The 27,967-nt window shown below is 40.1% G+C and overlaps 1 protein-coding gene across 5 annotated transcripts in view; it reads right to left on the reverse strand.

The window, feature by feature from the left end:
* Positions 1–27,967, reverse strand: part of TSNARE1 (t-SNARE domain containing 1) — a 408,620-nt gene that overhangs the window by 178,663 nt on the left and 201,990 nt on the right. For all 5 annotated transcript variants that reach the window (XM_015856414.2, XM_032442928.1, XM_032442929.1 and 2 more), the window contains one exon: positions 23,583–23,747. In XM_015856414.2, the coding sequence (XP_015711900.2) occupies positions 23,583–23,747 (165 nt within the window). The remainder of the gene's footprint in view (positions 1–23,582; positions 23,748–27,967) is intronic.

A 27,967-nucleotide genomic window follows, 5' to 3' on the forward strand; every position in this document is an offset into this window, starting at 1 on the left:
AAGGAGGTTTGGGCTGGATATTAAGAAAAAATTCTTTTCAGTAAGAGTGGTGAGATACTACAACAGGCTGCTCAGGGAGGCGATGGAGTCAGTGGCCCTGGAGGTGTTCAAGAAACATACAGATGTGGCACTGAGGGACATGGTTTATTAGACATCATGGGGATGGGATAATGGTTGGACTAGATGATCTTAGTGGTCTTTCCAACCTTAATGATTCTATATTGCCAGTTCTAAGGTTGAAAATAGCTGTACTCTAAATAGAACCTGAAGTCAATCTTCAGCTCAGGTGGAGTCTATGGTTTTGATGCAGGGAGGACACTGTCTCTTAAAGATGTCACTGGATGTTGGAAGCGTTTTTTCTCTGCCCCTAGGACAATCATCACATATCCTCATTCTACCCAAAGTTCAAACTGTCCTTAATGGTATAAACAGGGCAAAGCAAAAACACCACCTCTTAAAGAAGTGAAAAGAAAATGGATCTGCTATGACTTGACCTACGTATTTTCAAAAACAAACAGCATGTTCTTTGCAGACTACTTGAAATTTCAGCTCTGTGGACTGCTGACTATATCATTGACACTCATTGTGTGTATTTTCAGCCAATAATGCAGGCTTCCTTAAAGGAATAAATGCTGAGCAAAGGCACCAGAGGGACAATTAATTAAAGCACAGCTAGAGGCTTAGGAAAGGAAGGCTTGACAGCTCAAACATCCTGTAAAAATCAGACTTGATGGAGCTGACTCTCCAGAGCACCTTCATATGGCTTTCAGTTCCATTCTGCACATACTTTTTAGAAGTATCCATTATATGCAAAATGATTAATCTCATTGTTCATCGATTACTCTTAATGTTTAATTCATAGTTATCTGTCTCTAGTTACTCTCTGGTAATTTGTTACTACTTTCAAGCTTAATGTTTTAAATTATTCTATCCTTTTTTTCAATGCTATTACACATCGAGTATCTCAATGCAGTCATCATGGCTCAACTAATCACTGCTGCACTTTCCGAGCCTGCAGTTGGTAAATTCCTGTAATCTCTCTTCATAAATTACATGTAATACTTCTTCCTCATCTCTTTCCCTTTGGATTGCCTCCAAATTTCTAATAGAAAGAACTAGTCCAAGCAGCGCTCTCTCATTTCTTACACACCTTCCCATCAGATAAACATCGCCTTAGGCAGATTCTGAAAAATGTATGGCCATTTGCATTACTTTTCAACTTTCTGTATTTATTTTCCAGATGGAAATTTCCGCGTCTTGGTCAAAATTCACATTGTGCTGATGAGCAGCGTTTTGCCCACATCTTAGAGGTGAGTTGCAAAGTATGAATGGTCTAGAAAAGTTATTCTGTTGACTTTTGCAATATGCTCTGAGGTCCTCAAGGCAAGTCCTTCATTTTTGTCAGTATCAAGAAATTAGAAAGATGCAAATCCTTACAATCCCAGAATCACTCAGAACAAAAGTTTCCCTAGGCTTCCTCAGAAAGCACAAGAGGGAGACAGGCACCATAGAAAACTGTAGATTTAAACCAGTGAGATGAGTCTGCAAAATAGCAAGTAGCACTGCAAAGAGGAAGAATCCTCTGAGTCATTGTTCTCAGAGAGAAACATGTTCAAAAAATGCAATTTGGTCCACCAGCCCTGCAGAAAACATATCTGTATGTTCATCTATGTTCATGCTGATTGGTGGTCAAGATGTATCCAGAAAATGCTCTTAGTTTAGTACCTGGTTTAACTCTTAGCTTGCCCTGTCTGGAGTCAAGATCACATCTGGAGCACCGTCCACAGTTTTTCTTTATTTTCTCTCTCTATTTTCATTCTGAAATGCCTGAGATTTAACAGGTTTTATTTACTTAAGCTATGAATCCCTCAGTTCTACTTTCATAGCCACATTGATTTCACTGTCCAGAACAGCTTTTCCCCATCGGTTCCTCTTCATTTTGGCTTTAGATATGTTAGACATTCACTTCTACTGGTCCAGTTGCTATTTACTCCATCACTCCTTCCTTGTTTGTTTTTCCATGTCTTTCATCTTGCTTATAATGCTTTACTTCATCCCTGCTGTGTCTTCTCTCCACACCTTACCCTTTTCTCCTTTGGCTTTTTGTTGTTATTGCCACACACCAGAAGAATCTGGTCTCTAGGGTTGTTTTCACAGGGAAAAAGTACATGTAATTTTATCATAATTTCCACAGCAGGGGTTGGAACTAGATGATTTCTGAGGTCACTTCCAAATGAAGCCATTCTGTGATTCTATGATTCATTAGCTAGACAGACAGAAGATCTTATCTGGTCTTTACTATTCAAAGACATATGGAACTACCTATTGCTTTAGATAAGTACCACTGTAAGTTGAAGGCTTCAGAATCATTTCCCAGTAGGAGCTGAGAAGAAGCAAGACAAAAAGACAACTCACATGGATGGAAGGTTAACAGATGATCATTCTGAGCCCAGGTTTGGCTTCCTTTAGAGCACAATTCAAAAGTCACTATTAAGTAGCACTCTGTATTTCAAACAGGTAGATAGGGAACAGTGCAGTTTTCTGGAGGAGGACCCCAAATTCTGGGGCTGGAGAACAACTGGGTCATCAATATTTTGCATCCAAAGATGCACATACCTTTCTAAAAAGGAAAACAGGATAGTGCCAGATACATTCATACAGCTGAAAGATACACAGATTTAATAGCTCCTATGTATGCAGATCACTCATGCTGTATCAGTAGGTGTCTGACATTCTAAGATCTTCTATCTCTTAGCAGCACTGTGAATGACACTAGTAGTCAATAACTGAAATGACAGATAGGAACAACAAACAGCTCTCCTTTTGACCAAAGTAGCTCTCATTCAAATAATTAAGCATTCACTTTACTTTGTCAGTTTTGCTTATGTGCCACTGTCAGATGGGGGAGAGGCTTACTTAGAAAGTAGTCTAGGTCATTTAAACCACTAAAGGACAGAGCAACTATTTATAGAGCAGTTGGTGGATGACATGTTGATGTCTGCTATACCTACGTTTACAGGTCAGCAAACTTTCTCGGGCTTTGCTTAGTGTCAATGGAGAGCTAAACATTAGGCTTGAGGAGTTCAGATTAAGGTTTATTTCCCAGTTGTCTAGGGCTTATAAATGCTAACCTGAAGATTTCAGAGAAATAGCCGAAGCATTCTTAGAGCTGTTAACTCTGATAATTCAAGGGGAATCAAGTGAATTTCCATAAGACTTGAAAGGAAAGTATACAGTCTGAACAAAACAAAATAGCAATGTATGGGAATTATAGGCTAGTCAGCTTACTGCCAACCATGTACTGACAATGGTACAACTGCTGTAAAAAGTAGTGAAATATATGATTTGCAGTTGTGCAAAACACAGATGAGAATTAGCAGATTGCTTTAAAAAGTAATTCTCCTTACTTCAGTACTAGACTGGAAGGATGCACTGATATGGGTTTTTCATGGATTTGTCTAGGATCCAGCAATATTTTGGAGTAGAGAGGAGGGTTACTAAATACACAGATTCAGTGAAGCTCAAATATACTTAAGCTTGCCGGAAGACAAGATTAGAATTCAAACTCATCTTGTTCAATTAGGGGAACACAATAAGAAACAATGGTAAAGACAACTAATGAACCACAGAATCATACAATCATTAAGGTTGGAAAAGATCTCTAAGATCATCGCATCTAGTCCAACTGTCAACCCATCCCTACCATGCCCACTATCCCCATGTCCCTAAGTGCCACATTTACACTTAACTTGAAAACCTCTACGGTTGGTGACTCTACCACTTTCCTGGGCAGCCTGTTCAATACAAAGGTCTACAGTAAGACAAATAGAATAGGATTATTTTTTTCCTTGAAGAAGTTCTCAAAAATAAAAGCCCTTAGGGCTTCTGAGAGCAAAGCCACAACCTGTGGGCCTCCTGGAGGAAGTTCATAAAAAAGCCTTGGGAGAGTGGTGAAATGTGTAAGAAACACAGCCCAATAGACTACAAAAGGTTAAAGTACATGTATCAAAAACAATAAGGCTTCTCAAACATGTGAAACTGCTACAACACGGAATTCTGTTTTTCTTATCCATCATGGATTGGACAGAATTTCATGGGCTTAAACTACAACACAAGACATTTATACAAGAAGTTAATGATTTGGGTAGTTGATCCTGTCTTAGAGCTAAGAGACGGATTTGATGATGTTTAAAGGTTCCTCTTAACTCTGCCTGTCTAATATTCAATGCAATCAATACAAACCCTGGAACTCAGTCAGAGATGCACTATTTCAGACAGCAGCCACAGACTTCCTATCAGCTGGAGTCACTAAACTGATTACAGCACACACCTCTCCCCTAGCACTTCTGTGTTAAGATAAATTCAGCAAATCTCTGCTCTGCTAAACATCCCTGTCCACAAAAATAAAAGGCAAAACTCAATAAGCTTTAAGCAACTTTTCAATAGCAATGAAGACATTTTCTGTCATTAAATAGCATCAGATAGTAATCAGACGGGAACATCTCACCTCTTTAGCATAGAACAATAGCATTTGCAGGCAGGGAATTCTAACAACAGTGTGCCATCTATCAGCTGCATGTAAAAACAAACCACAACCAATCCCTCTCTTGAAGTCTGCACTTAGAATCTGCCAAGCATGTCTACACTGACAGGGCACACAGCCCTGGGCTTACAAAATCAGGAGCTATTAAGAGGATAAGACAAATAGCTGTCCTGCCTTTGTTCTCACCTTTGATGGCCCCCGAAGGAAATGCTTAATTCTGAAGAATTTAGATTAATCTCTTCTTTATCAAGAGTGTAAATTCAACTGTGAATTCATATCAGTTTCCCAGGAGTTGTTTTAGTTTGCATTTGAGTTGACTAAGGGTCTAGAGTTGAACAGAAGAGCTCTTGGTTCATTCCAGACAACACACAACTCCCACTAGCTCAAAGAACAAAGCACTGGCAAAGCTGGTTGGGTCTAGCAGTGTGGGATGAGAACTGCAGGGACCAGGGGGAGGCGTTACTTTGGGGCTAAATATGCCTTTAAAAAGCTACTGTTAACAATGTAGCTAATTGTTTGGGGTTTTTTTGGCCCTTCAAGGCAGATTGGCAAAATGGATAATTTTCCAACACAGAGAATACCATCATACCCTAGATTATATGTCACAGAGTGTAATGAAATAGATATATAGCTATCTAATACTAAGTGATATCAACTTGCTTATCTATCTCAGGCCTCCATCTGCAAAGTTTCATAGTACAAATAACACTTCTAAAGGAGAGAGGAAACTGAGTTATTGCTTTGATTTTTGGTTGGTGACAACACTGGCAGCCTTGCAGCCTGGTAACTACTTGGCATCAGCCCCTGGACTGAGCTCTCTATCCTGTCCATATCAACCACTGCTCATCTCCTGCTAGCAGCACTGGTAGGGGTATACAAACAAAGAAATGCAACTCAAGCATTCCCTTACATGTCAACACGATGAGGCTAGTAAGAATAAAAACATAAAAAAAGCTTTACTTTCCTTAAGCAAAATGAATGAATTTGCATTTGTTTGCTGTTGCCTGGATAGTTATAGATACCAAAAGCAGACATTTATCAGATGAAATATCTTGTAGAGACCCTTGTCCTATAAGACTCAGTACATGCATTGCCCATGGCACACTGGCTTATCACTGCTTTCCACCAGGATGTTGGCAAGGCCCTGTCTCTTGCTGAACATTGATGAATGCATCCTCCTTGCTGTCTCACACACCAGAGATCATAGCCCCATTACCAGCCCCACACTGTAAAGGACCTCAGAAGATCACAGAAGGTCCAACTTCTTGTGGGAAAAGAGAGTCTCAATGGGATTATATATCATCCTGTTTGATTGCATCTTGAAAATTTGCAGTGATGGAGATTCTGCCACGTCCCTGGGAAATTCATTCCAGTGATTTATAGTCCTCACTTAAAATCATAAAGAAATTATTTCTCATATCAAGAAAAAACCTCTGCCAGGGCAACCTGCACCCATTGCCCCTTTTCTTCATATGCCTCCTCGTAAAGAGAGATCATCTGCCCTCTTTGTAACCACCCATTGCGTACTTGAACACTGTCATGAAGTCCAACATGAGCCTTCTCTTCTCCAGGGTGAAAATACATAAATCCTTCAATCCCTCATCATAAAGCAGGCTCTTCAGCCCTTTGATCATCTCCATGATTTTCCTTTGGACCCTCATCAGCTTGTCCACAACTTTTTTGAATGGCGAAACCTTCAGCTGCTTAAGAGAACCTGAAGGACCCATTACATTTGGGCAGCCTCTACAAGCATCTACCAGTCAGCCAGCCTCAGCTCAGCACACAATCAAAATTAATCTCCCTTCACATATTTTGACACTCAAAGACCCCACATCACATTCATAGGGTGCCTTCTGACTTCTCCAAGCATTCATGGTCAGGAATTGGTCCCTCTTTCTCAGCACAATCACACACTGCCACATTTAGATTTATTGGACTCTCAAAGTGGTTTATTAATACTGTGTGTTTCTGGTCTGATTCCCACTCTGACATGTGCACTGAACTCTCACCTCTCTCTCTGAAGGCTTTCAGGGTTGGGTTGGGTTTGTTCTGTGGGTTTTTTTCGGTATCTTTCCTTTAGTTTATTTATGTATTTATTAAACAGAAAATGGATTGCCGTAAATTGTGCCCTTTCAAGTGTTTAGTGACAGAATGGAGTCGCCCTCAGTCACATCTGTTTATCCTGGTAAACACATTTATAAAGTGATTTCCCATCCTCGTTACTCTGCCAATGGTGTTTCACACTGCCAGCTACTTTAATGTAGCATTTTATCGCTTGTCCTAAGGGCTGATGACAGCTGCCAGTCGAAGGGCTTCATTCCCATTTTGATTCTGTTCTTTTTCCTTTTATTCTTTTGCCCCCCATCTTTCCCTTTATTTCCAAGCTTTGTGGACTTGTGGGCAGGAGGATTTAGATGAGTGACAATGATTTCCTCTCCCCTTGAACACACAGATATTATAAGCACATAAAGTGAAGTCACATTACCAAGGAAGAGTTAAACTTATGAGAAGTGTGGCTGCATTTCAGTTGGCTATTAGCCTTTTCACTTTCTCCTGATAAATTATCCATTAATGCTATTGGTTTTAAATTTCCCTGCTCCCTTCCTAACATAATTGGATTTTTCAGCTCCATGGAAAGGAACTTTGCATTCTTGCTTGCTGTGATCCTCTCTCCTTCCAGAATTACTTCAATCCAACTAGAGTAGGCTAGATTTGGGAGAAAACTATAGGAGAAATGCTACTTGAGAAATACGCACACATTAGCTGGTCTTGAAGTAGTTCCCTCCTTGCATCAACATCCACATCTACACCCAAGAAAGACATCATAAATGTGGCAGATTAAGTACTGAATTATCTCAGTTCACTAAAGGAATCAAAAACTGATCTTTTCACTGCTATAGCAGCAACATTTTACATTCTTCCAAGAAGAGGGGAAGAGGTGTATAGCACTGAAGAAACTATGGAATTAAAACCTTCATTGGGACTAAGTATTATTTTATTTTGGTGTTTGTCTCAGACTGAGTTTTGCTTGAGCCCTAATCACAGAATCATAGAATCACCAAGGTTGGAATAGACCTAAAAGATCATCCAGTCCAACCGTTCACCTGTCACCAATAGCTCCCACTAAACCATGTCCCTCAACACAACATCCAATTGCTCCTTGAACACCCCCAGGGTCAATGACTCCACCAACCTCCCTGGGCAGTCCATTCCCAATGCCTGAACACCCTTTCTGAGAGGTAATATTTCCTAATGTCCAGCCTGAATCTCCCCTGCCACAGCTTGAAACCGTTCCCTCTAGTCCTATCACTAATGACATGAGATAATATCAGTAATGGTAACTCCTGGTTTGCTCAACAGCCCTGCAAAGGGACTTCTGAGTTTCAAGACAGCACTACTCACTACTGAGAACTTCTGTTACTCTTAAAGGATTATAAAAAGTCAGTCCTTTGAGGAGCCTTGAATGAACATAGATTTTTAAGAGGTTGGTCTTCATTTTGTTGAACTCTGCAAATCCTTAAGGTTGCAAGATTTCTGCATGTTGCAATTAGAAAAAAATGTTTTGTTAGCTCTACAAATCTTATCCCAATTCAAAACACTGTTGCTTGCCTGTAAGGTCGTATCACAGGACATATTATTACAGCATTCACTAATAAGGTCCAAGATATGAATTTCATCCTAAAATGAGCCAACCTTTCTCTTGCTCACATTTTCACTTAGCTTTCTTAAAACACAAAATAAATTCCTTCTCCTGAACTGATCTGCAATTAACATTAGATTCAATTATTATTTTTTTTCATTAGAATTGATTTTTTCCCCTGTTTTACAGGTGGAATGTACATCACATTGGTGAAAGGGCAGCTTGCCAGGCTATTACTTAGGTAACCCTGGCATGACTAAATAGAAAGCTTTTCATTTGTTCAATTAAATCTAAGTATCAAAATCAGGACATTGTTTTTCTTTAATTTCATTATCACAGACTGACAGTTTATAATTGCTTTTACTCATGCAGTCATCAGTCTACAATTATCAAGACAAAACTATGCATCTTCTCTCTAACTACTAACTACTAGGGCAAATAAAACACTGCTGTTAATAAGCAACATGCTATAGTCTTATAAGAAAGCAAAGAAAGATTAAGTTGGGTCACTGAAAAGCAAACAGGTAAAGATGCAAGACCAAGTGACAAAAGCTTCTGAATTTATCTCAGTGTTAGAAGGTGATCTCAGAGGTGGAAGATGAAACAGGAATGCAGCACTGTCATTCAAATTAGAAGAATCAAATACACAGACTGTTTTGTCCGAACAGTTTGGCCAGTATTTATCTAAAGAAAACCAGAGATGTATTGGTTATTATGGATAGATGTCAGAGCTAGTGAGACAACAAGCAATTTAGTAATTGAAAAGAAACAGGCCACACCACAGATGAATTCATGGTCCAGCAGATGTTTTAAATCAAATTGGATGAAATATGTCCTAAAAGTGTCTTATCAGACACTTTTATTATGAGACCTTTTAGTCACGTGTAGGAATCTACATACTGGAAATGTAGAGCTAGGGAAAGTGTATCGTGCTTCAGTCAGTAAAAAGTCCCAATAAACTCCAGTATCCAACACCTGACTTGCAAACACTAACATCTAATCTTTATTTAGGAACAACCCCTACTGCAGATTGAAGGTTACAAATAACTGAGCTTTACAAAAAGTCCTGGCTGCTTGAATGATGAATAGAGTAATAAAACTTTACACTTCATGGTAAACTGACTAAAACAGGACAAAACAGCAAAACACATGCAAGGCTGCGATAGCCTGGGCCTTGCAAGTAAAACCACAGCTCACTTCTGCCTGTAATCCTTTATACAAGTCGATAGCTCAGTGGAAATGAAAAAGAAAGTGTAAAACAGTTGATTTAATTATTTCTCAGATTGCAAAGGCCTGTGAGATTGTCACTCCTGAGGTGACCATAGACGGTAACTACCCTGGAGTGAGGTACAAAACAATGATGTCAGTGCAAAAAGAAACAAGAAGGAAGAGGGAGAAAATAAGAACACCAAAAAACCCCCTCAAAGCAGGTCAGTTTCCATCATAGCAAAAAGGTTAACAGTCAGCTGCCTCTAGGCATTACGCTGGATGCCACGTTGTTAAATATATTTATTAGTGCTCCAGGAAGCGGAACCAGCGGTGAGGAAAAAAAAGCAACAAAACACCAAAAGCAAGATGAAAAAATCTCAATCTGACATCATGATGGTCCTGCATTCATGTTAGCGTGAAAGCTGTATTCACATGTCGAAGACTGTTTATGACTGTAATCTTGGTCAGACCCTTTGCAGCAGGAACTTGAGACAGGGCTATCAATAAACTCAGGACCACTATAACAGCCTGAACTGGAGGGTAAATAAATGGTCCTACCACACCAGACCCTGATAAAGAGGCTGACCCCTCTTTATCATAGCATCCCTCTAGATACTGAAAGTCTGCAATTAGGACACCTTGGAGCCTTATCTTCTACAGGCTGCCCAGCTCTTTCAGCCTGTTCTTGTGAGAGAGGTGTTTCACCCCTTGGATCATTTTTGTGGCTCACATCTGCACGCACTCCAAGGGGTCCATGTCTCTTCTGTACTGCAGACTACCAATCTGGATGCAGTACTTCAGGTGAGGTCACGCCAGCAGAGTAGAGGGGCAGGATCACCTCCTTCAACCTGCTGGCCACACTTCTTTTGATGCAGCCCAGGATACGTTTGGCTTTCTGGGCTGTGAGAACACATTGCTGGCTTATGTCCACCAGTATCCCCAAGTCCTTTTGGGCAGGGCTGTGCTCTGCCCTTACATCTTCCAGCTTGTATTGGCAGAGGGGGATGCCGAAGAAATAGAAGTCAGCCAATAAGGGCAATGCTCAGGGCAGAAACAGCCTGTCCTTCTGTAGTCAAGCTTGCCAAGACAGGAAAGGGCTGTTCCGAACATCAGAAAGACCTAAGCACTTTCTATAATATGACAGTGAATGATGTTCAACACTGATAAATGCAAGTGTGAGAGGGAAAAATTAAAGTGGCTTGTACAGCTCACACAGCCCTATATTTGGCACATGAGCTGAGCAAACAGACTTGAGCAGCCCGGGGAAAACCACTGCTTAATGCATTGATGCCTTCCAAAATAGCAAACAAGATATTAGGAAGCACGATGAGCCGGGCAATAAATAACACAAGGTTGCCAGGCTGGCACCACTTACCAGCTCTAGCATCACTTAGATGAAAGGATTAATTTATCACTGCGCTAATGCAATGCATTCAGCAAGTGCCAGTGTCTTTGTATTTCAGACAGCAACTATGTGGAAAAGGCAGGTAGCACTTCAGTGGCACTCCTGTGTCCAGATCTCTGAGGATGGGGTCCTTCCTCAAATTGTTTGAAGGTCACCAAGCGTCAGAGAGCCCGCAGCACAAAGCCATCTGCTCAGCCATCCCCTGCTGCAACACAGTGCAATGCTGACGCCCACAGAGAAAACCCACCTGTGAAACAAAGCCTTGGCTTCTCACAGCTGTTGCAAAGACTTTGTGACAGTCTTTTTGATGGAACGTGACAATAGCTGCTTGAACTCCACAGAAATCGAGAGAAAAAGATGAGCAAGAGGTATTAATGTGATAGCATTTAACCATAACCATAACCTCACTACACTCACACACAGGGCTGCAGAATTATGCCACTGTTTCAGGGGAAATCAAGGGATGGAGAAAAGAAAGGGAGGCTCAGAGAGAAGAGGACAGAAGCCAAGATTGTACACCATGGAATTAGGGAATCACAGAATGGTTGAGGTTGGAAGGTACTTCTGTACATCAGAGAGTTCAGCCAACCCTTCAATGTAAGCAGGGACACCTACATCAAGCTGTCCAGGACCACATCCAGACATATTCATAGAATCACAGAACAGTTTAGATTGGAAGGAGACTCAAAGATCCTCTAGTTCCAAGCCCTGTGTCAAGGGTAGGGCTGCCAACTATTAAATCAGGCACTAGATCAGGTTACCCATAGCCCCATCCAACCTGGCCTTGAACACATCCCACTGGATACCAGAACTGTCAATGATATGCCACTGTCTCCCGTAGAGGAGGTGATGATGACACTGGCAAACATCATTCTTGTGTCCTAGTTTGGTCTAGACCATCTCTGTGCTGTAGAGTTTCCAGGCCCCAAATCCTTCTGCTTCTCAGCTGCCTGCAACAAGGACAGTTCTTCCATGAGTTCTCCTCTCCATTTGACTGCTTTTCCCCTCATCAAAGTACCAGTGTTCCAAACACCAGGCAGGGATGACTGCATTCTGACAGAGGAGAACAATATGGTGTCTTACAGGGATGGACAAGAGGAAAACATGTGGAAAGATGCTCCATGCTGGCAGTATCTATTTGAGCATGGCTGCAAGACACCATGATCTTCTGCAAAACATCTAAGGGAGAAGAAAGCATCACACCAAAGAAATGCTGTTCTCTGAAAGTCATTCGAAATGAGAAATCAGTTTTATATGCAGCTGATAGGAATCAACACTGAAGTCAGTTACCTACACTAATTTCCAGCATCAGGGAATTTACTCAACAAGCAAATTACTTCACTCACCACATTCCTCAGATGTGTTTGGGGTGAGATGGGCTGTATTCATAATCCAGTGATTTATGACAGTCCCTCCCTGTCTTCTTTCATACAAGGAGATATCTCAAAAGTAGAGACAAACTTTCTCCTGTGCTTCGCATATAAGAGAGTCCTGTAAATTTTAACAGGTGAGAGGCAAAAAAAAGAGAGATATTCAGCAATGCCCACAGTTAAACTGGAAGATTCAAAACTAAAAGATGCACAGGCCTTAATCCTTAGATGGGGAGATGGGTGACTGGGAGAGGAATGCATGGCTAGATCCCTGCTTGCATCTAAAGCTCTTTATTCCCTGGCTCAGCAATTCTGCTGTGGCATTTATTTTTAATATTTTGTTTTTGCAATTTGACTTTCTAATGACAATACCTGAAGTCACCTTCTTTAACCTTTCAGAGTGATATAAATTACAAAGAACAAGACAGAAAACAACTGAAGGAACATGGCTTAAACCCAACTGAACGTGGTAGGAGGTGATTCCCTCTTAAGCAAACCATGGCAAAAAACAAAGGTGCAGGATTTCCATTTATTTCCTCCAGGTATATCCAGACTGGAGAGACTTAACCCCATAATTACCAGCATCCAAACTCTGGGGTTTATATTCACAAGCAAGTACTTAAATTGAGGAGGCAAAGAAGTCACGGTCAGTCCTTAGAGACATTCAAGGTCAGTTTGGATTGGGTTCTGAACAACCTGATCTAGCTGTAGTGTCTCTATTTGAGTAGATTACTTTTAAAGACCCCTTCCAACTCAAATGATCCTACCATTCTATAATTCATTGTGGTTACTCTTCATTCTTTTTCCCCACATTTTTGTTGCTCATCTGCAGTTAACAAAGAACAAGAAGGAAGTAGAAAAATTCCTCTCGTGACAAATGAGGTCTCCAAAGAGTCCACTTTTAGGGCCATATAAAAGGATAAAGCCAAATGCAGGGAGTGATGCCAATGGAGAAGCTGTTGTGTGTTTTGGGTGATGGGGAAAGTGAGAGCTACTTTGTGCAATCCCTGTGGCTGCAGTGATTGGGTACAGCATATTTTAGTGTACGGCTCTTAGCTGAGACCAAGCCACCAAATTAATTTCATGGCTGACAAATTGAAGCTTTCCAGAGGCATGCTGGTTCACCAAAAACCTGGTCAGCACAGAAGATGCAGAAGTGTCATCATTTCTCCAAAGCCATTAATTTACGGCCAATCCTTAGAACCAGCCAGGCAAAGAGACGACAGTACCCTGCTTTCCTTTTGCACATTAAGATGAGTTTTTTCTTAGATGAGAATACAGCAATCTTCTTCACAGAGTACAAAGGCTCTCAGCACTGTCTGAGATTTAAAACTATTCTTCCTCATCACTGTCAGCTATTTAGGATGGGGAAAAAGGTGGCTGCTGAGAAGTCTGGCATGAGCAAAGTGCTTCTGTACATGAACAAAATGCCTCTGTACATGAACAAAATGCTGTTGTACAGATGATAGCTTTGAACACAGATCCCTTTGGTGAGTTCAGCCAGCAGCAAGCTATCGTTTGTAAAATCAGCATATGTTAATTGAAGTCTCAGCTCTGAGGCACTGTACCTGTCCCCCCTACAGACATCTGTCTGTCAACCCCACGACACTCAGATTACTCTTTTTTTTATAAGAGCCTATTGCTTCATCCACCATAGCTGACCCCAGGTGTGCTTTATGTGTACAAGTATCTTAGCAACTCTTTCCTCTCTCCTGTAGCCTCATCTTCATATCTCAAGATTCTTCAGAGGGCAAAAAGTTATCTTTCTATTTGACAGTGCAATCTGCTCCATGCCCTCAAAGAGACGGCTCGCTATTTAGCTTCCCTTGATAAAGTCTTGATATCACGGGCAAAACTTCAGAGCACAGCAAGCTCCCCCTGTAGGGGAGTTCTGCTTTCAGTTACAAATGATGATTAGCATTTTCCTTGATCTTCATCCAAGTTGGATAGATGACAGTGTGTTTTGTGAACAAGAGCATGTTCCATCTGCCTAGCAATTCAAATAAGAGTAGAAAAATTAAAAGCTAGATAACGTCGGATCTTGTATTTGGATTTCACAACCCAGCATGATCGGAAGGGAATTCAGAGCATAAGTGCAGAACGGGCAATCCTGGCAGTAAAACTCTTTTCCTGATCTTAGGCAAGGCATTTACATTTCTATGGAGCTCTACCAGCCCAAAAGAATCCATAATGTCTCAGTTTCCCCAGCTGTGAGATGGGGACAGAAACAGGGTAATACCTCTGAAGCAGCTCCTGTGCTATGTGGGTGGAAACTGACAAGGAAAGACAGAACCTGGTGACTTCTGCTCCAAAAATCACTAGGAAAAAAAAGGCAGAGTTAAAGGTAAGCAGATGATTACTGCTGTAGCATCACTGCTTGCTACACGTACATTTAAAGAAGGAAGCCTTAGACACTGAAGAGAATGGTCATAGTGATTCAGAAAGGTCCTGTTAGTCCCAGACAGCTCAGTAAAAGAAGTTCAGACAAAGGATGTTAAAGCGGGCTGGGTATGGACTGATCTTTGACCCAAAGCCCTGCTGTCTCCCATCCTTCAACAACAATTCCTCACCCTTAAATCAGAGTTCAATTGCACCAGGAGAGATTCAGGTTAAATGTTAGGAAAAACTTCTTCTAGGAAAAAGTGGTCAGGAGTTGGAATCGGTTGCCCAGGGAGATGGTGGAGGAGCCAAGAGGAAGGAGTTGAACTTGATGATCCCTTCCAACCCAAGCCATTGTATGATTCTACTATTCAATAATCACATAACCATGTTAGCATTCCATTAAATGCTGATTCATTTACCCATGACCAGTCAAAGCATGTGGACACACTGTCCATGAGATGTCCATAGTGCAACCTCACTGATGGGAGGGGGAGCCATCAGACACAGGGTTGTGCAGTCATAGGTGCAGACAATGTCCCACACACTAGACTTTGTAGACTTTCACCCATCCATTTGATGGGAAAATTAGAGTGATGATAACAAAGCTAGGCAGAGTAACTGAGACATCAGATGGCTGTGCTACTATTCAACAAGGCCTGGATAAGAGCAAGTGTAGGGTCTTGCAACTGAAGAAGAATAACAACATACACCAGTACAGATGAGGGGATGACCTGCTGGAAAGGAGCTACAAAATCTTCTTTCATAAAATTTCACCAGTCTGAATGGAGAAGGCAGTAGTAGATGAGCAATTGTACATCATCCTTCACTTCCATCAGGCTTCTTTTCCTCTTTCTGACTTAAAGCCTCACAGGTATTAGTAAAGCCCTGCAGCTACCATCATGAAATGAGGAAAAAAACCTTCTTACCGCACCATTAGGTGATCTGAAGCAATGCACTGCTGCTGCAGCACAAAAAACTGATTTCCTGACCTAAAACAAATCAAAAAGAAAGCATGACACTCAATCTAGGAGGGCAAGAAGTCAAACTTGCAGCAGTGCTCTTGAGAGACCTGCTAGAGGTTCTTGATTTTTTGATAAGACTATTGATCTGCATTGTTATTAATTAGGACCAGAGAGCAGACTGCTCTAACCTAATATGTGAGAGTGGTAATTCCCCTTTGGGTCAGTAAATCACATCTTCACAAAAAATAGTTATATTGCTGAGATATATAATATTTGCACTGTCTGTGCTAACAGAAATAGAAGCAAGATATTATCTTTATTAAGACAGCCAACACCTGGCAACAAAACAATAGTCAAAAGTGCATTTAATGGAGAAGAAAATAACACACGTTTTTAACAAAGGAAACATTAACACTTCAGTGAGAGTATTTGCAGAAGTGATGTTCTCTTTCTCTAGAAGCATTAGAAATCTTTGTGCACCTCTCTACCTTATCAATGCACACTAACAGCCAATACATGAACCTTTAACTCAGCCCATCATGTGGACATATATGCAGACATATCTGCCAAAAATTCAGATTATTAGCAAATAATGTGTATGTTAGCACTATTTTCTCCTTCTGCAGAGAAAATGCTTTGCTTGCAGTCAGTGTTAACGTCCATCACTATTCAGCAAAGCTCTTAACTTATACTTAAGTAATTTGCTGAATCAGAGCTTTCATTGATAGGTTCTTTATGCAAACTCAGTGAAAGGAGGAGTGCACAATGAGTGGAAGATAGGTTGAGATTCTCTCTGATGCTGCCTTGGATAAGACTTTGGGATTCTAGGCTAGGCTGGATGTGGCTCTGGGCAGCCTGGTCTGGTGGTTGGCAACCCTGCACATAGCAGGGGGGTTGAAACTGGATGATCATTGTGGTCCATTTCAACCCAGGGCATTCTGTGATTCTCTAATTTTATGATTCTATGAATCTAAGAAATGGAAACTTATCTGCAATACAGATTAGAAACCTCTCCAATTTAGCTAGAAGTGCTTCATCATGCACAGTATTATCATGACATTACCCCTGAGACTCAAGGAATATCCAGGGCTACAAATAAATGCTATGTATTACTAACTCTCTTCTGTCTTGTAAAGACAGGCCCTAGGTCATACACATATCCCTGAAGAAATATTGATTGCAAAATTATACACAAGTTTTAACCATCTCCAAGAGGAGAGGTAAAACCTGGAGGACTGAATTAAATGATCTCCAGAGGTCCCTTCCAACCACTACAATTCTGCTATTCTAGTAGTAGGCGCATCACTGGGTGCTCATATGGAAACTGTGGTCATTTAAAAATACATTTTTTCTACTCAGTCCGCTTCAGCTCTGATACATACTCTTATGTTATGTGTTTCCTTTGTGCAAGGTGACCGGTATCATGAGAGATCTGTGTCAGAACTTGTTGGAACAAATTTCCTGTGACATGACAGTGAAGCTCCTGTAGCATGGTGATGTTCTGGGCTTTAGGCCATGATTAAAAAGTAGACGGTGTTTTAACGTAGCATTGGGAACTGTTATTCTTGCGAAAAACAAAGAAAGAAACAGAAAGTACCCCAAAATTCAACCAACAAGCATAAGGTGATATGTAATCCTACTGGCTTGTTGGAGAAGTTCAAGAAGCAGATTTTCTTCCAGTGGTCGTCTCTGGAAGGTGGTTTTTGCACTGGAATGCAATGCAGAAGGAGAAAATGCAGACACTAGAACAGCTGGTACAAAGGACCCAGTACTGTATCCATACAGCTTTGCTTCAAGATAGCTCCAGCCTTCTCCTATGGACTGAATGCCGATTATTGATCAGGGTCCCTGGAGTGGAACCTTGGAGTACACATTTTTAAGGAGTTTCATCCAAGTAGAACTTAGTTTGTGAGCTGTGAGTGCTCTGTGATATGAACTAAAACACAGGATTGAGGACAACTATGTGATTCCCACCAAAAAGTTCATTTCCCATCCAAACTAAAATGTTTGAATAGACACATCCTAAGTTAACTTGCTTCATAGAGAAGCCCGAAGTGAACTAGCACAGGTTCAGTGTGGAGGTTTGAGAGAGCAGAGTAAATCAAACTGACACAAAATGCCCAAGCAGTACTGGCTCATTCAGAATGCAGCCAACAAAACTCCACTTAATATCATCATTTATTTTTAACTGGCATGACTGCTGTGGTTTGGAGGCAAGGGTCAGCATAACACAGGGTGTGAAGATTGTCTGTGAAGCATTTTGATGTGAAGGCAAGTAATTTAGTTTCAGACTTATGCATAAATATGGACCCCACAAGGGCACAGGCAGGTAAAACAGGGAAATTAGCAAGCTAAGAGCATGTTTTCTGCATGAGTCTGGGAAAGGATGTTTTTTGTTCACTTGCTAAAGCTTCTTCACATTTTTGAAAGAGTCCAGCTGTTATTTCCACATAATCCTTAGTTTGCCCGCAGGCTTGCAGCTCCCCACAGAATTGACCCTTAATTCTTCTTATTCCTCTTCTTTCCTAGATGTCAGTGAGGACTAAAGAAAACTGTTGTGTGATCAAATAATCAAATCAATAAGGCTGCAGCTGTACAAATACATGGAAGCTGCCCATTCTCAGACACTAAAACTGCAGGCATGTATTTCTCTGCATCCACATTGCTAAGTAGTCTCACTCTCTTATGCAGAGTGGCTGCATAAAAACTGCTTTTAGAGAACATATTAACTCTCAAATTGTGTCAATATTTGGGTAAGCGCTGTCAAAATGTAATGAGTCAGTTCTAATATCATAAGATCATCACTCTATCATAGAGTTGTTTGAGTTGAAAGGAACCCTTGAAGGCCATCTAGTCCAACTCCCCTGCAATGAACAGGGACACCTACAGCTCAGTCAGGTTGCTCAGAACCCCATCCAGCCTGACCTTGATGTCTCAAGGATGGGGCATCTGTGGGCGTTTCACAGTTCTGCTTAATTTACTAGTGTAGAAATTATCTAGAAATCTTTCCATCAGAGCTTGTAAACTTCAAATTGGATCCACCAATGTTTAATACATTTTGTTTGTTCAGCTTTGGTAGAGTACCAAGACCCTACGTACAATCTGCTGCTGCACTAAGAAGGAATCAACAAATGGGAAAGAACTGAGAAAAGAGCATCAAAGTGATTGAAAAGCAAAGGAGACTGACTTGTGAAGAGTCAGATAACTGTTAGTACTCGAGGAGTTTAAACACCAAAGGGGAAGAAGAATGATTTGCAGGGTCCAGTAGAGTTTTACTAGGTGTTAAGAGCTGAGAATGAGTAAGGGAACTTTAGCAAGAACAGAAGGAAGCATTTCATCAATGCTGAAGTCTGCTGGACTGTGAAATAGTCTCCCAAAATAAATGATGGCAGTCCTACAGCTCAGGTCATTTTAAATTAGACTGGCCAAAATACTTGAGTGGATTCTTTTGAACAACTCAATATCACATCCCAGTGATGGCCATATCAACCTCACAGGCAGCTCCCATGGTCATGATAATTAGGCTCCACGATGCTGTTCTGAAAAGAGAGTGTTTGAAGAGTTTGACACTCACATGGCAGCAGATCTTTCACGTACGATGCTTGCCATGATATGATGATATTTATACATTACTTTGAGTTGAAAAGTCTGTGTGAAGAGGCAATTAGAGCCTTCATAAGTCAACCCCCTGGATTATTGATGCTGATGAAAGATAGGAAATAGTTTGCATTAAACCTTCTAAACAGCTACCAGCAGTGAGAGATCTTACTGAAAACACCCCTCAGCAAGAAATTATACGTAGTAACGAATGATCAAGGAACACACGTTTAAACTAACAAATACACTCTGACAGACCCCGTGAAGCTTTCTTTTAATTTTTATTGTATTTCATCTTCTGTCTGGTTCCAAATGCTTAACTGATAGGGTCGGACGCTGACATCTATCATTTCTCTTCAAAACATATAGGAAATGAACATTGACATTTCTCAATGCCAATCCAGGGGGAGGAGACTTTCCTAAAAATACAAGCATCCCACACCTATTGCCACAGACTATTCAACTCATCTCTTTACCAACAGAAGTATCAGCTAAAATGAACTTCGGTTGTTTTCTTTTGCTTTCTCCTTGATAAGAATGACGGTTATAAACGGTGAGGAGGTGTTCTCCACCTATACTCACTTCCCACAATTTAGCAAAACATCATCAGAGGGCATCCACTCTCATGCACTGATGACCATATATAGCTGGAGAAAACTGTCCATTTTCTTCTATCCACCAACTTAATGCCTGAGTTCTGCACTAAATAAAGAACAAAAAGAAAAAGAAACCTACAGAAATACCCCAGGGGATCTTTCCTGTCTGCTAACCAAAATGAACAAATAACATGTTAAAGAACTCTCTCAATTCCATATTAGATATAGGATGACACTCCTACCCTTGTTTTAGAGGTAAATGACTTAAGATCAGTGTGATGGGAGCTCAGGTCACATTAGTTCATGGCACATTTGACACTTGAATTAGTTGTTCCAAATGGTTTCCTAGCACCCTTCTGTTGGCACACTCTCCATGGGTTTGTGTAGCTGATGGTCTCCCATTTGCAGCGACTCTCCTTCCATCTAGTGATGATTTATCATCAAACTATAATTCAAATAGATTCACCAGATCTTCATTTGGCTCCTCATGTCTTGACCTCCAGTTCCTTCACCATCTTCATAGCCCTCCTTTGGCTACTCTCTAAAAGCTTCATGTCCTTCTTATATTACAACATTGTGAAGGACATTTAATGACTTGATGGCCACTCCAAGGAAGTGCTGGTAGTGTTTGGTTTCTTCTCCTCTCAGTCTCTGATAAAGCTAGAGAAGCTATGTCTGTATGGGAAGGATCACCAGAATCACTTTCTTCTGAATCAATATGACATTTAGCACCTTTCTTCTGTGGGTCATTCCAGTTGCCAGGCTAAGTTCCTCATTCATGTTTTAACTCCTTCCAGGTGCCAACGAAAGGCATAGGGGGATAAATTATCTAAATTTGCTATGGAAGGGATTGTGCCAACACTGAGTCTTGACAATGCACATTACTGTTCAGCTCATGTATTTCTGATGGCAAATTTTACAGTGCTATATATAAAGTTGTTATGGCATCTATTATTCACTGCCAATACAGTTCAAGTTAAAATAGGCTTTATATAACAGTTCAAAGCAATATTTTAAGAGATAACACTTGTGTCAAGGCTGCCGTGTCCTACCAGATTTTGACATTTCCAAGCAATAAAGATCTTTATCCAAAATATAAGGTTTTGGCAAGACATCTCCCTAGCAGACTTCTCTATTTTTAATCTGCAAGCAATAGCAAAAGTATTACATTTAAATAAAACGAACAGCCAGCTGAACTTCTGACATGGCTATTACCTTTCTATCTAGAAACTGTGAACTCTGAGAAGTGCCTCAAGAGATGTTCATGACACAGGATGATGTCCCATTAACCTGAACCTCCTAAGAGATTCTGGAGATAAGAAAAACACACAAGTAGGAAAGAGCCATTGGAACATTAAGATGACTATGGACACAATTTTCTATCTATCAATCTCCTTTCAGTAAAAGAAGATGGGAAGGGAATTTCATTCCTTGTTCCTTTAGTAACACAAAAAAGGTATTATAACTGTTCCTGCAAGAAGGACAAATTCAATGTCTCCCTAAGAAAAGGTCCAGCACTGGTAGCAGCATCACAGGATTCTCTGAAGTTACGTGTTAATCTGAGTACCCCAGAAGACATGATGTACTTGCAATGCTCTGTGACCTCTACTGTGCTGCTTGTCCCACATGTTTCTGGTGGTAGGCAATCAGAATAGTACAAATTCCAGTAAGACCCAACTACCTGCATACAATACATTTTGTACAGCTCTATTCTTCATTCAAGTCTCTAGAGTGGTCAGGAGAGCAAATGCTACACATCATTTTGGTGTTAAATTTAGTTTGTTAGTTGAGCTAGAGAGCTAAGAATAATACTTCCTTGCAGCCCTCTTGGTTAATTACTGGTTATTAAAATATATTGATAAAAAATAAGTTGTAAGGATGACTTTGAGCTCGGTGAGTCCCTTCTCTGTATACCAACCACTTCTAATGAAATCCTGGAAGTTTTAATGCACAAGATGAGCCCTTTCAGGAAAAAATGTTCATACGGGTCAGCAAACAGAAAAACAAAACCCAGCGAAATTGATTTTAAAGCATTATCTGCTTATTCAAATACAGCTGAAGAGAGGTATGACACAGTCCAAAAAACCCATTTGATACTTTGCTCCTGAGGAGAAATATTTTAGCTGCATTTGAAATAATGTATGTGGAATCATAGAATCATACAATCATACAATCACTCAGGTTGGAAAAGACCTTAAGCTCATCATGTCCAACCATGACCCAACCACACTACACTAACTAATAACCCTCTGCTAAATCATGTCCATGAGCACTACATCCAACTGGTTTTTAAACACATCCAGGGATGGTGACTCAACCACCTCCCTGGATAGATTATTCCAGTGCTTAACAACCCGAATGCAGTCCTGCTTACTGGATGAACATGAATCTGGGAGAGCAAAACAAAGTGGATACAGCTACCATGGACACAGGGAAAAGCTGCAAGTAAAAGCACAGTGCACACATCCTTAGGAAGCAGAAACCGGAACCTTACTAACTATATAAGTTGAGTAAGTTATTAGGAGGGAAATTAGTAAGTAGGCAGAAAAATACATAGAGCTACTGGAAAGCATCTCCAGTGAAATAAGGAGACACCTTATATACACCTCTTGATTTCACAAATATGATGTGACTAAGACTGGCTTGGAGTTTGCCATTCTCCATTATCTAACAGGCAAACACAGTGAAGGATCATCCCAGGACATGCATCTTCTTGCAGTGAAGTTCCCTGGAGATTTTACCTTGTGGATGCACAGAAACTACCTCAGTATGGAAGGACAAATCACATACAAGGATTCTTAATGAGATGATATTTCACAATTTCATCCTTAGAAATGCACACAAGTGTACAATGCTCAATTATGTCTCTTCAGCAAACCATAACAGAGATTAAATATACCCAGAGATTAAATCTTGACCCAAGTTTGTAAAATTACCAGATTTTTTATTTAAAGCATTAACCCGTGTGTAGCTATTACTGTGTGCAGAGGTGAAATCCTCATGGCACTGGTCTACAGCAGGAACATTAGTCCCCTTTTACCTGTCCTAACTCAATCACTACTCCTACTACAATGCAACCAAGATCCATTCTGATAAAATTAGCTCAATCCCATTAAAAGGCCAAGTACAGTCCTTAATTAAATATTCTGGTTTATTCTGAAGCCCACTTTTTAGGTTCATCTTGAGTTCAGGCCTGTAAAAGCATATAAATTAGTAAAAGAAAAAATTTACATGTAGTAGGTTTTATTCATTTATTACTTACATTTGAGAAACAAGAGTTTCCCCAAAGCACAAAAAGCAAAGTATAAAAAGAAGAATGTGGGATGTTTAACTCATTCAGACCTCTTTTTGTTCTTTTTACCATATTATATTTATAGCACCTCCAAGGAAAAATGTGAACAAAAATAGTGTGAGTCTTTTACTTATGTTAAGAACATCCGAATACTTTAATAAAGCAATAATTCTTGAAAAACTGAAGAAGTTATTTAATCTCTTATTCTCTTTAATGGTAAAGATGAATAATTTCTGTCTGTCACAGATTTGAGTCTGAAGTTTGCACACACCAAAAAAGTTGTTTCACTGAGGAACCAAGTTCAATTGAAGTGCCTCACTACAGACCATAATGAAAGAGGAAAACACTAGCCAATGAAAACTGATCACTTCTTGGCATTTTTATTTTTGGTCATGTTAACTATTAATACTTCCTTCAGCCAATCATCTCCAGTTTTAGAATAACATGATAATCTCTCCTATATCTAGTGATGATATACAGACAGACACATAAATAAGCATTTCTTTTGTCATGTTGAGCAATGCAAAACACAAGATGTCTGCACTTTCAGTCTGCAAGGCCATGACATGAGAAGGTTATTACTGACCTCAATCTGTTGAATGGCCTCCTCCCGCTGACGGATGGCTTCCAGATCCTCCTCTGTGATTTCTGAAAGCAAGGCTTGATCCTGACTCTGCTTTTGCCACGTGCCATCTCCTCCATTAAAAATCTTCTCATCGTCAGCTAGGTCAGAGAAGGGAGTCCTAGGGCTCTGCTCAGACGGAGGAATGAGAAGAAAGCAAAGGAAGTGTAAATCTTTTTAGTTATATATACATGTGGCCTTCTTACAGGAAAAGAAAACAGTTATATAATAGGCTGCATAAACCATGGTGAAGAGGGCAACAGAAAGTTACATGAGAGGACACACATCAAGTCTTGTGGAGTGTTAGGACCTGAAGCCATATCTCCTGAGCTACATTAGACACCCAGCATTCAGCACGTGACAGTTCTCACCGAACAAAAACTTTATGTGCAAATGAAAGAAATTTGCATTTACTGTATTCATTTTACTGCAGGTTTCTCTGTAATTAGATGCTGTATCAGACATGCACAAGTCCTATGTATTTGCCTTGAAGACTTAACAATCCAGCTTACATCGTGGAACACAACAAAGGAAAATTTCTTGTTTATTTTTGGGAAAATATAAATATGGCTTAAAAAAGGAGAAACAGAAACATTACAGTAATGTGACTGTACTGTCAACAGCTTAGAAATAATACAGAATCATAGAATCACACAATGGCTTGAGTTGGAAAGGACCTCAAAGATGACCCTATTGCTACCCACCTGCTATAGGCACAGCATCATAGAGCCTCCTCTCTAAAGTTGACTTGCTTTTGCTTACATATCACATACTGTTTTCTAGGTAAGCCAATGATTTCTGGCTCTGGGAGCTGTACTGGTATCTAGACTCATATTCAAAGTGCCTGTTCAAGATTCAGCTGCATCTACACTGCACATAAGGGCAGATGTTCAACAAGGCCTTCTCTTCTCATCCTTTAGCGTCTATGCCTACTGAGATGGTTCAGTCTAAACCACTCTGAGAAAGAACCAACACGAGTTTGGTATGGACGTTCGGGAGGTTAAGTTAAAGTCCTAAACTAATAGGTCCCACAGAAGACTCCAGTCCTACAATCACAATCAAGTATTTCACTTCAAACAGCGCACACTGTCCTTTCAGCTGACCTTGATCTGAGCTCTGATTCCTAATCAAAAGTTATAATAAAAGAGTAACCCAACTGCTTCCAACACTCTTAAGTTGAAAGAAGTGTGTGCTATAGCACATTCTTAGCCTGAATATCCCCAAAGCTCCTGAAAATTATGGAAGAAAACAAGCCCAACAGTTCAGGATGGCACTTAACTCCCTGAATCTGGACTGATCTGAAGCAGAAACACTGGGGCTCTTCAAGAGGTGTTTGAGAAGTAAAAGCTTTTGCTCTCTTGCTTCATCTAAGTTTTCATGGATGTTAAATGCTTTAAATTCCCTCAAAGTGAATGTGAAGCAAGGCCAACAGAGATCATATTAGAAGAGCACAGAAGGACTGGAGAAGTGTAGAGTAGAAGTTGCAGTGGGAAAGATTAGACAATGTCAAATCACCTGGGCAAGAATGAGAAAATCAAGCACTTATGAGGGAGGCAGGTTAATGAGGGAAAAACACAGCTTATAAGGGGTTTTACTTCTCGCTGCATTGCTTAGAGATCTACTTTAGAGGAACTCTGAAGGAAGTAAAGAGAAACTGAGTAGTATCTAACTGTTATATTTAGACAAGCTGGCTAATGGGTAATGGAAGAGACAGAGGCATACAGAAAAAAATTGTTCATATCTAGTCAAGTATATTTCAAACATATACATTATACATACATACATATATATATTATATATATATAATAAAACCCTCTGACATGAACATCTTACTCTGTTTCACCTCATGCTTCTCTAGGATCTGTTATCTACACAGACAGCATGTGTGACAGGAAGAAAATAATTATTTCAAATCAGTATAAAAATTCATTTACATTTTGAAATGCATATTTTAATAGGATTCAGGTAATCTAGGGGTGTTTTATTCACCTATTACTATGTGCCTTGGACACTAACTTATGTGGCTGAGCATTTCATTGCCAATACATATATATTAATAAACTCAAAAATTAACAACAATGCACCATGGGGTATTATAGGGCTGCATAGTGACATAGGATGTCATTGCATCTGCACAAACGCGGAAAATACATTATAAAGAGGCAGTTACACTGCACAAGGATGTGTAGGCTGGGAGGACCCATGTGTCTGACAGGGAAAACCTTATACTATCACAGAACCATAGAATTGTTTGAGTTGGAAGGAACTGTTTGAATTCAACTCCCCTTATTCAACACAAGGATGCTGCGCCATGGAGTCAAATGCACATGAATGCATGCACATGAATCCATCCTTTCTTGTGAAGATAAACATTTCAGTGGAATATATCAAATTTGCTAACGATCTAATGCTTCCCATTCTGTTCTGATGAAGGAACAGAGGAGTTAAACAATTCAATAAGGAGCTCTTCAGATGATGTTAGTACATATAACAATATAGTTGCATCACAAAGATGCTTGGTCTTGGCTTCTTTCAACTTATCAGTCACCCTCCCTTGCTGGTCCTAGTCTCTGTAAACAACCCCGAAATAATACAGATGGAGCAATGTAAGTGATGCTGCTCAACCATCTCAGGCTATTTATGTATTTAAATAGATAATGGTCTAGACACAGATGTTTTTCTCCAAACAATGTAGTGGCTTAAGTTAATTTCAGAGCTACTGAAGGCAATTATGTGATTTTGTATACTTAATATCCTTCAAGAAAACCCAACCACAACAGCTGAATGAACAAATGAATTGTGTGACAAGGAGATGCAGAGAGGGGTCCAAAATTTCCTTCCAGACACAAAAACAGCTCCATAATAACTTTAAATATAGTCACCAGGACCTACTAGTGGGATATATACAGTGGCTGGCCATGCAGCCAAATGAAAACTGATTCTGTAGTTGTTGATGGTACAAATTCATTTCAGTGATAAACTGAACAAATCCTGGATTTGAAAGTGCAAAGAAATCTAATTATTTTTAATACTTCCGATTGAAAACTGTGTATAACTGGGTTTATCAGGGGTTTTCTTTTCCTTTTCAGTTTTTCTGTCCCTGACAAAATCTTTTATTTATAGCAAAAAGAGATATGACAGAGGGCACTCATTGAGCTTCCACAGATAACGTTCCTTTTGTCAATGCACTGCAAGGGGCCATAACTCCCCGTATAGACATTTCCACATTAAATTTGATTTAGTGCCGAATTTTATGCCCTGTGAATCTCTGTGTAATTTTCTGTAGGATTTCCTTTCATAAATTGTTAATTGGATGTGTTTGAAGTTGCTCTTTTGTTGAAATTTGCCTGTGGCAGATTTTTGTCACGATGTATCTATAAAACAAACTCTGCCTTTGAAAAGAAAGATAGGAGAGAAAAAGTTGAGTTTATCTGATATGCTCAGTGGTTCTTTTAAAGCTAAATTCTCAGGACTGAGGGTCACACTTTGCTGTTATTCGTCATATCTGAAAAATTATGCCCTAGCACAACATATTTTCTGTTGGATAATATCTTTTCACTGGGATAAAATCATTGCTGCTTACAACTACATTTTTTTATCAGATTTATTCTACAAATGGGAAGATGTTATATACAGCCGATATAAAGGGGAAAAAAGGGGGGGGAAGGCTTTATGTGGAAGGAGACAAGTTCTGTAAGTATCTGTACTTCAGCAGTTGTCAAATCTTTGCATGGGCAATTGCACGTCTCCAAAGACAACCCCTTCTCAGCTCTGTGCCTACTTCACTCCCCATTTGTATATCAGAAGAGCCAAAATGGGAAACTAACACACGTCTTCTCTCTGTACACAGCAATATTAAGAGCTGTACAACCTATGTCACACAAAACAGCCAAGGAAGGGACTGAAATGACCTCTCTTCTGGTTCCCACAGGCTGTTTACTCCACCTAGAAGCAGAAATCTAACAGGAACTCCACCTAACATGTCATCACCCAAAGGGTTCATCTTCAGAGTATTAGGGAATTTCCTGCAGGTGTGTGCTGGAAACAATTCTGCCCTGTATCTCTCTTTTACTTCTCTAATGATGCAATTTCTGATTGCTCATTATAGGTTTTCCCCTTACTAGAAATCAAAATAATCAAGTAAACAAGGCTTTTGGAAAGATATTAAAGATAATCACAGGGATGCAAGAAACTCACAATTGAAAGCTGTCTCATTTATTCTAGATTATAGAATCAATGAATCACAGAATGACTTCAGTGGGAAGGAGCCTTAAAAGATCATCGAGTTCCAACCCCACTGCTACGGGCTGGTTGCTACCCACAAGACCAGGTTGTCCAGATGTCTGGGT

Source organism: Coturnix japonica, chromosome 2, assembly GCF_001577835.2.
Source record: "Coturnix japonica isolate 7356 chromosome 2, Coturnix japonica 2.1, whole genome shotgun sequence".
Lineage (NCBI taxonomy): Eukaryota > Metazoa > Chordata > Aves > Galliformes > Phasianidae > Coturnix > Coturnix japonica.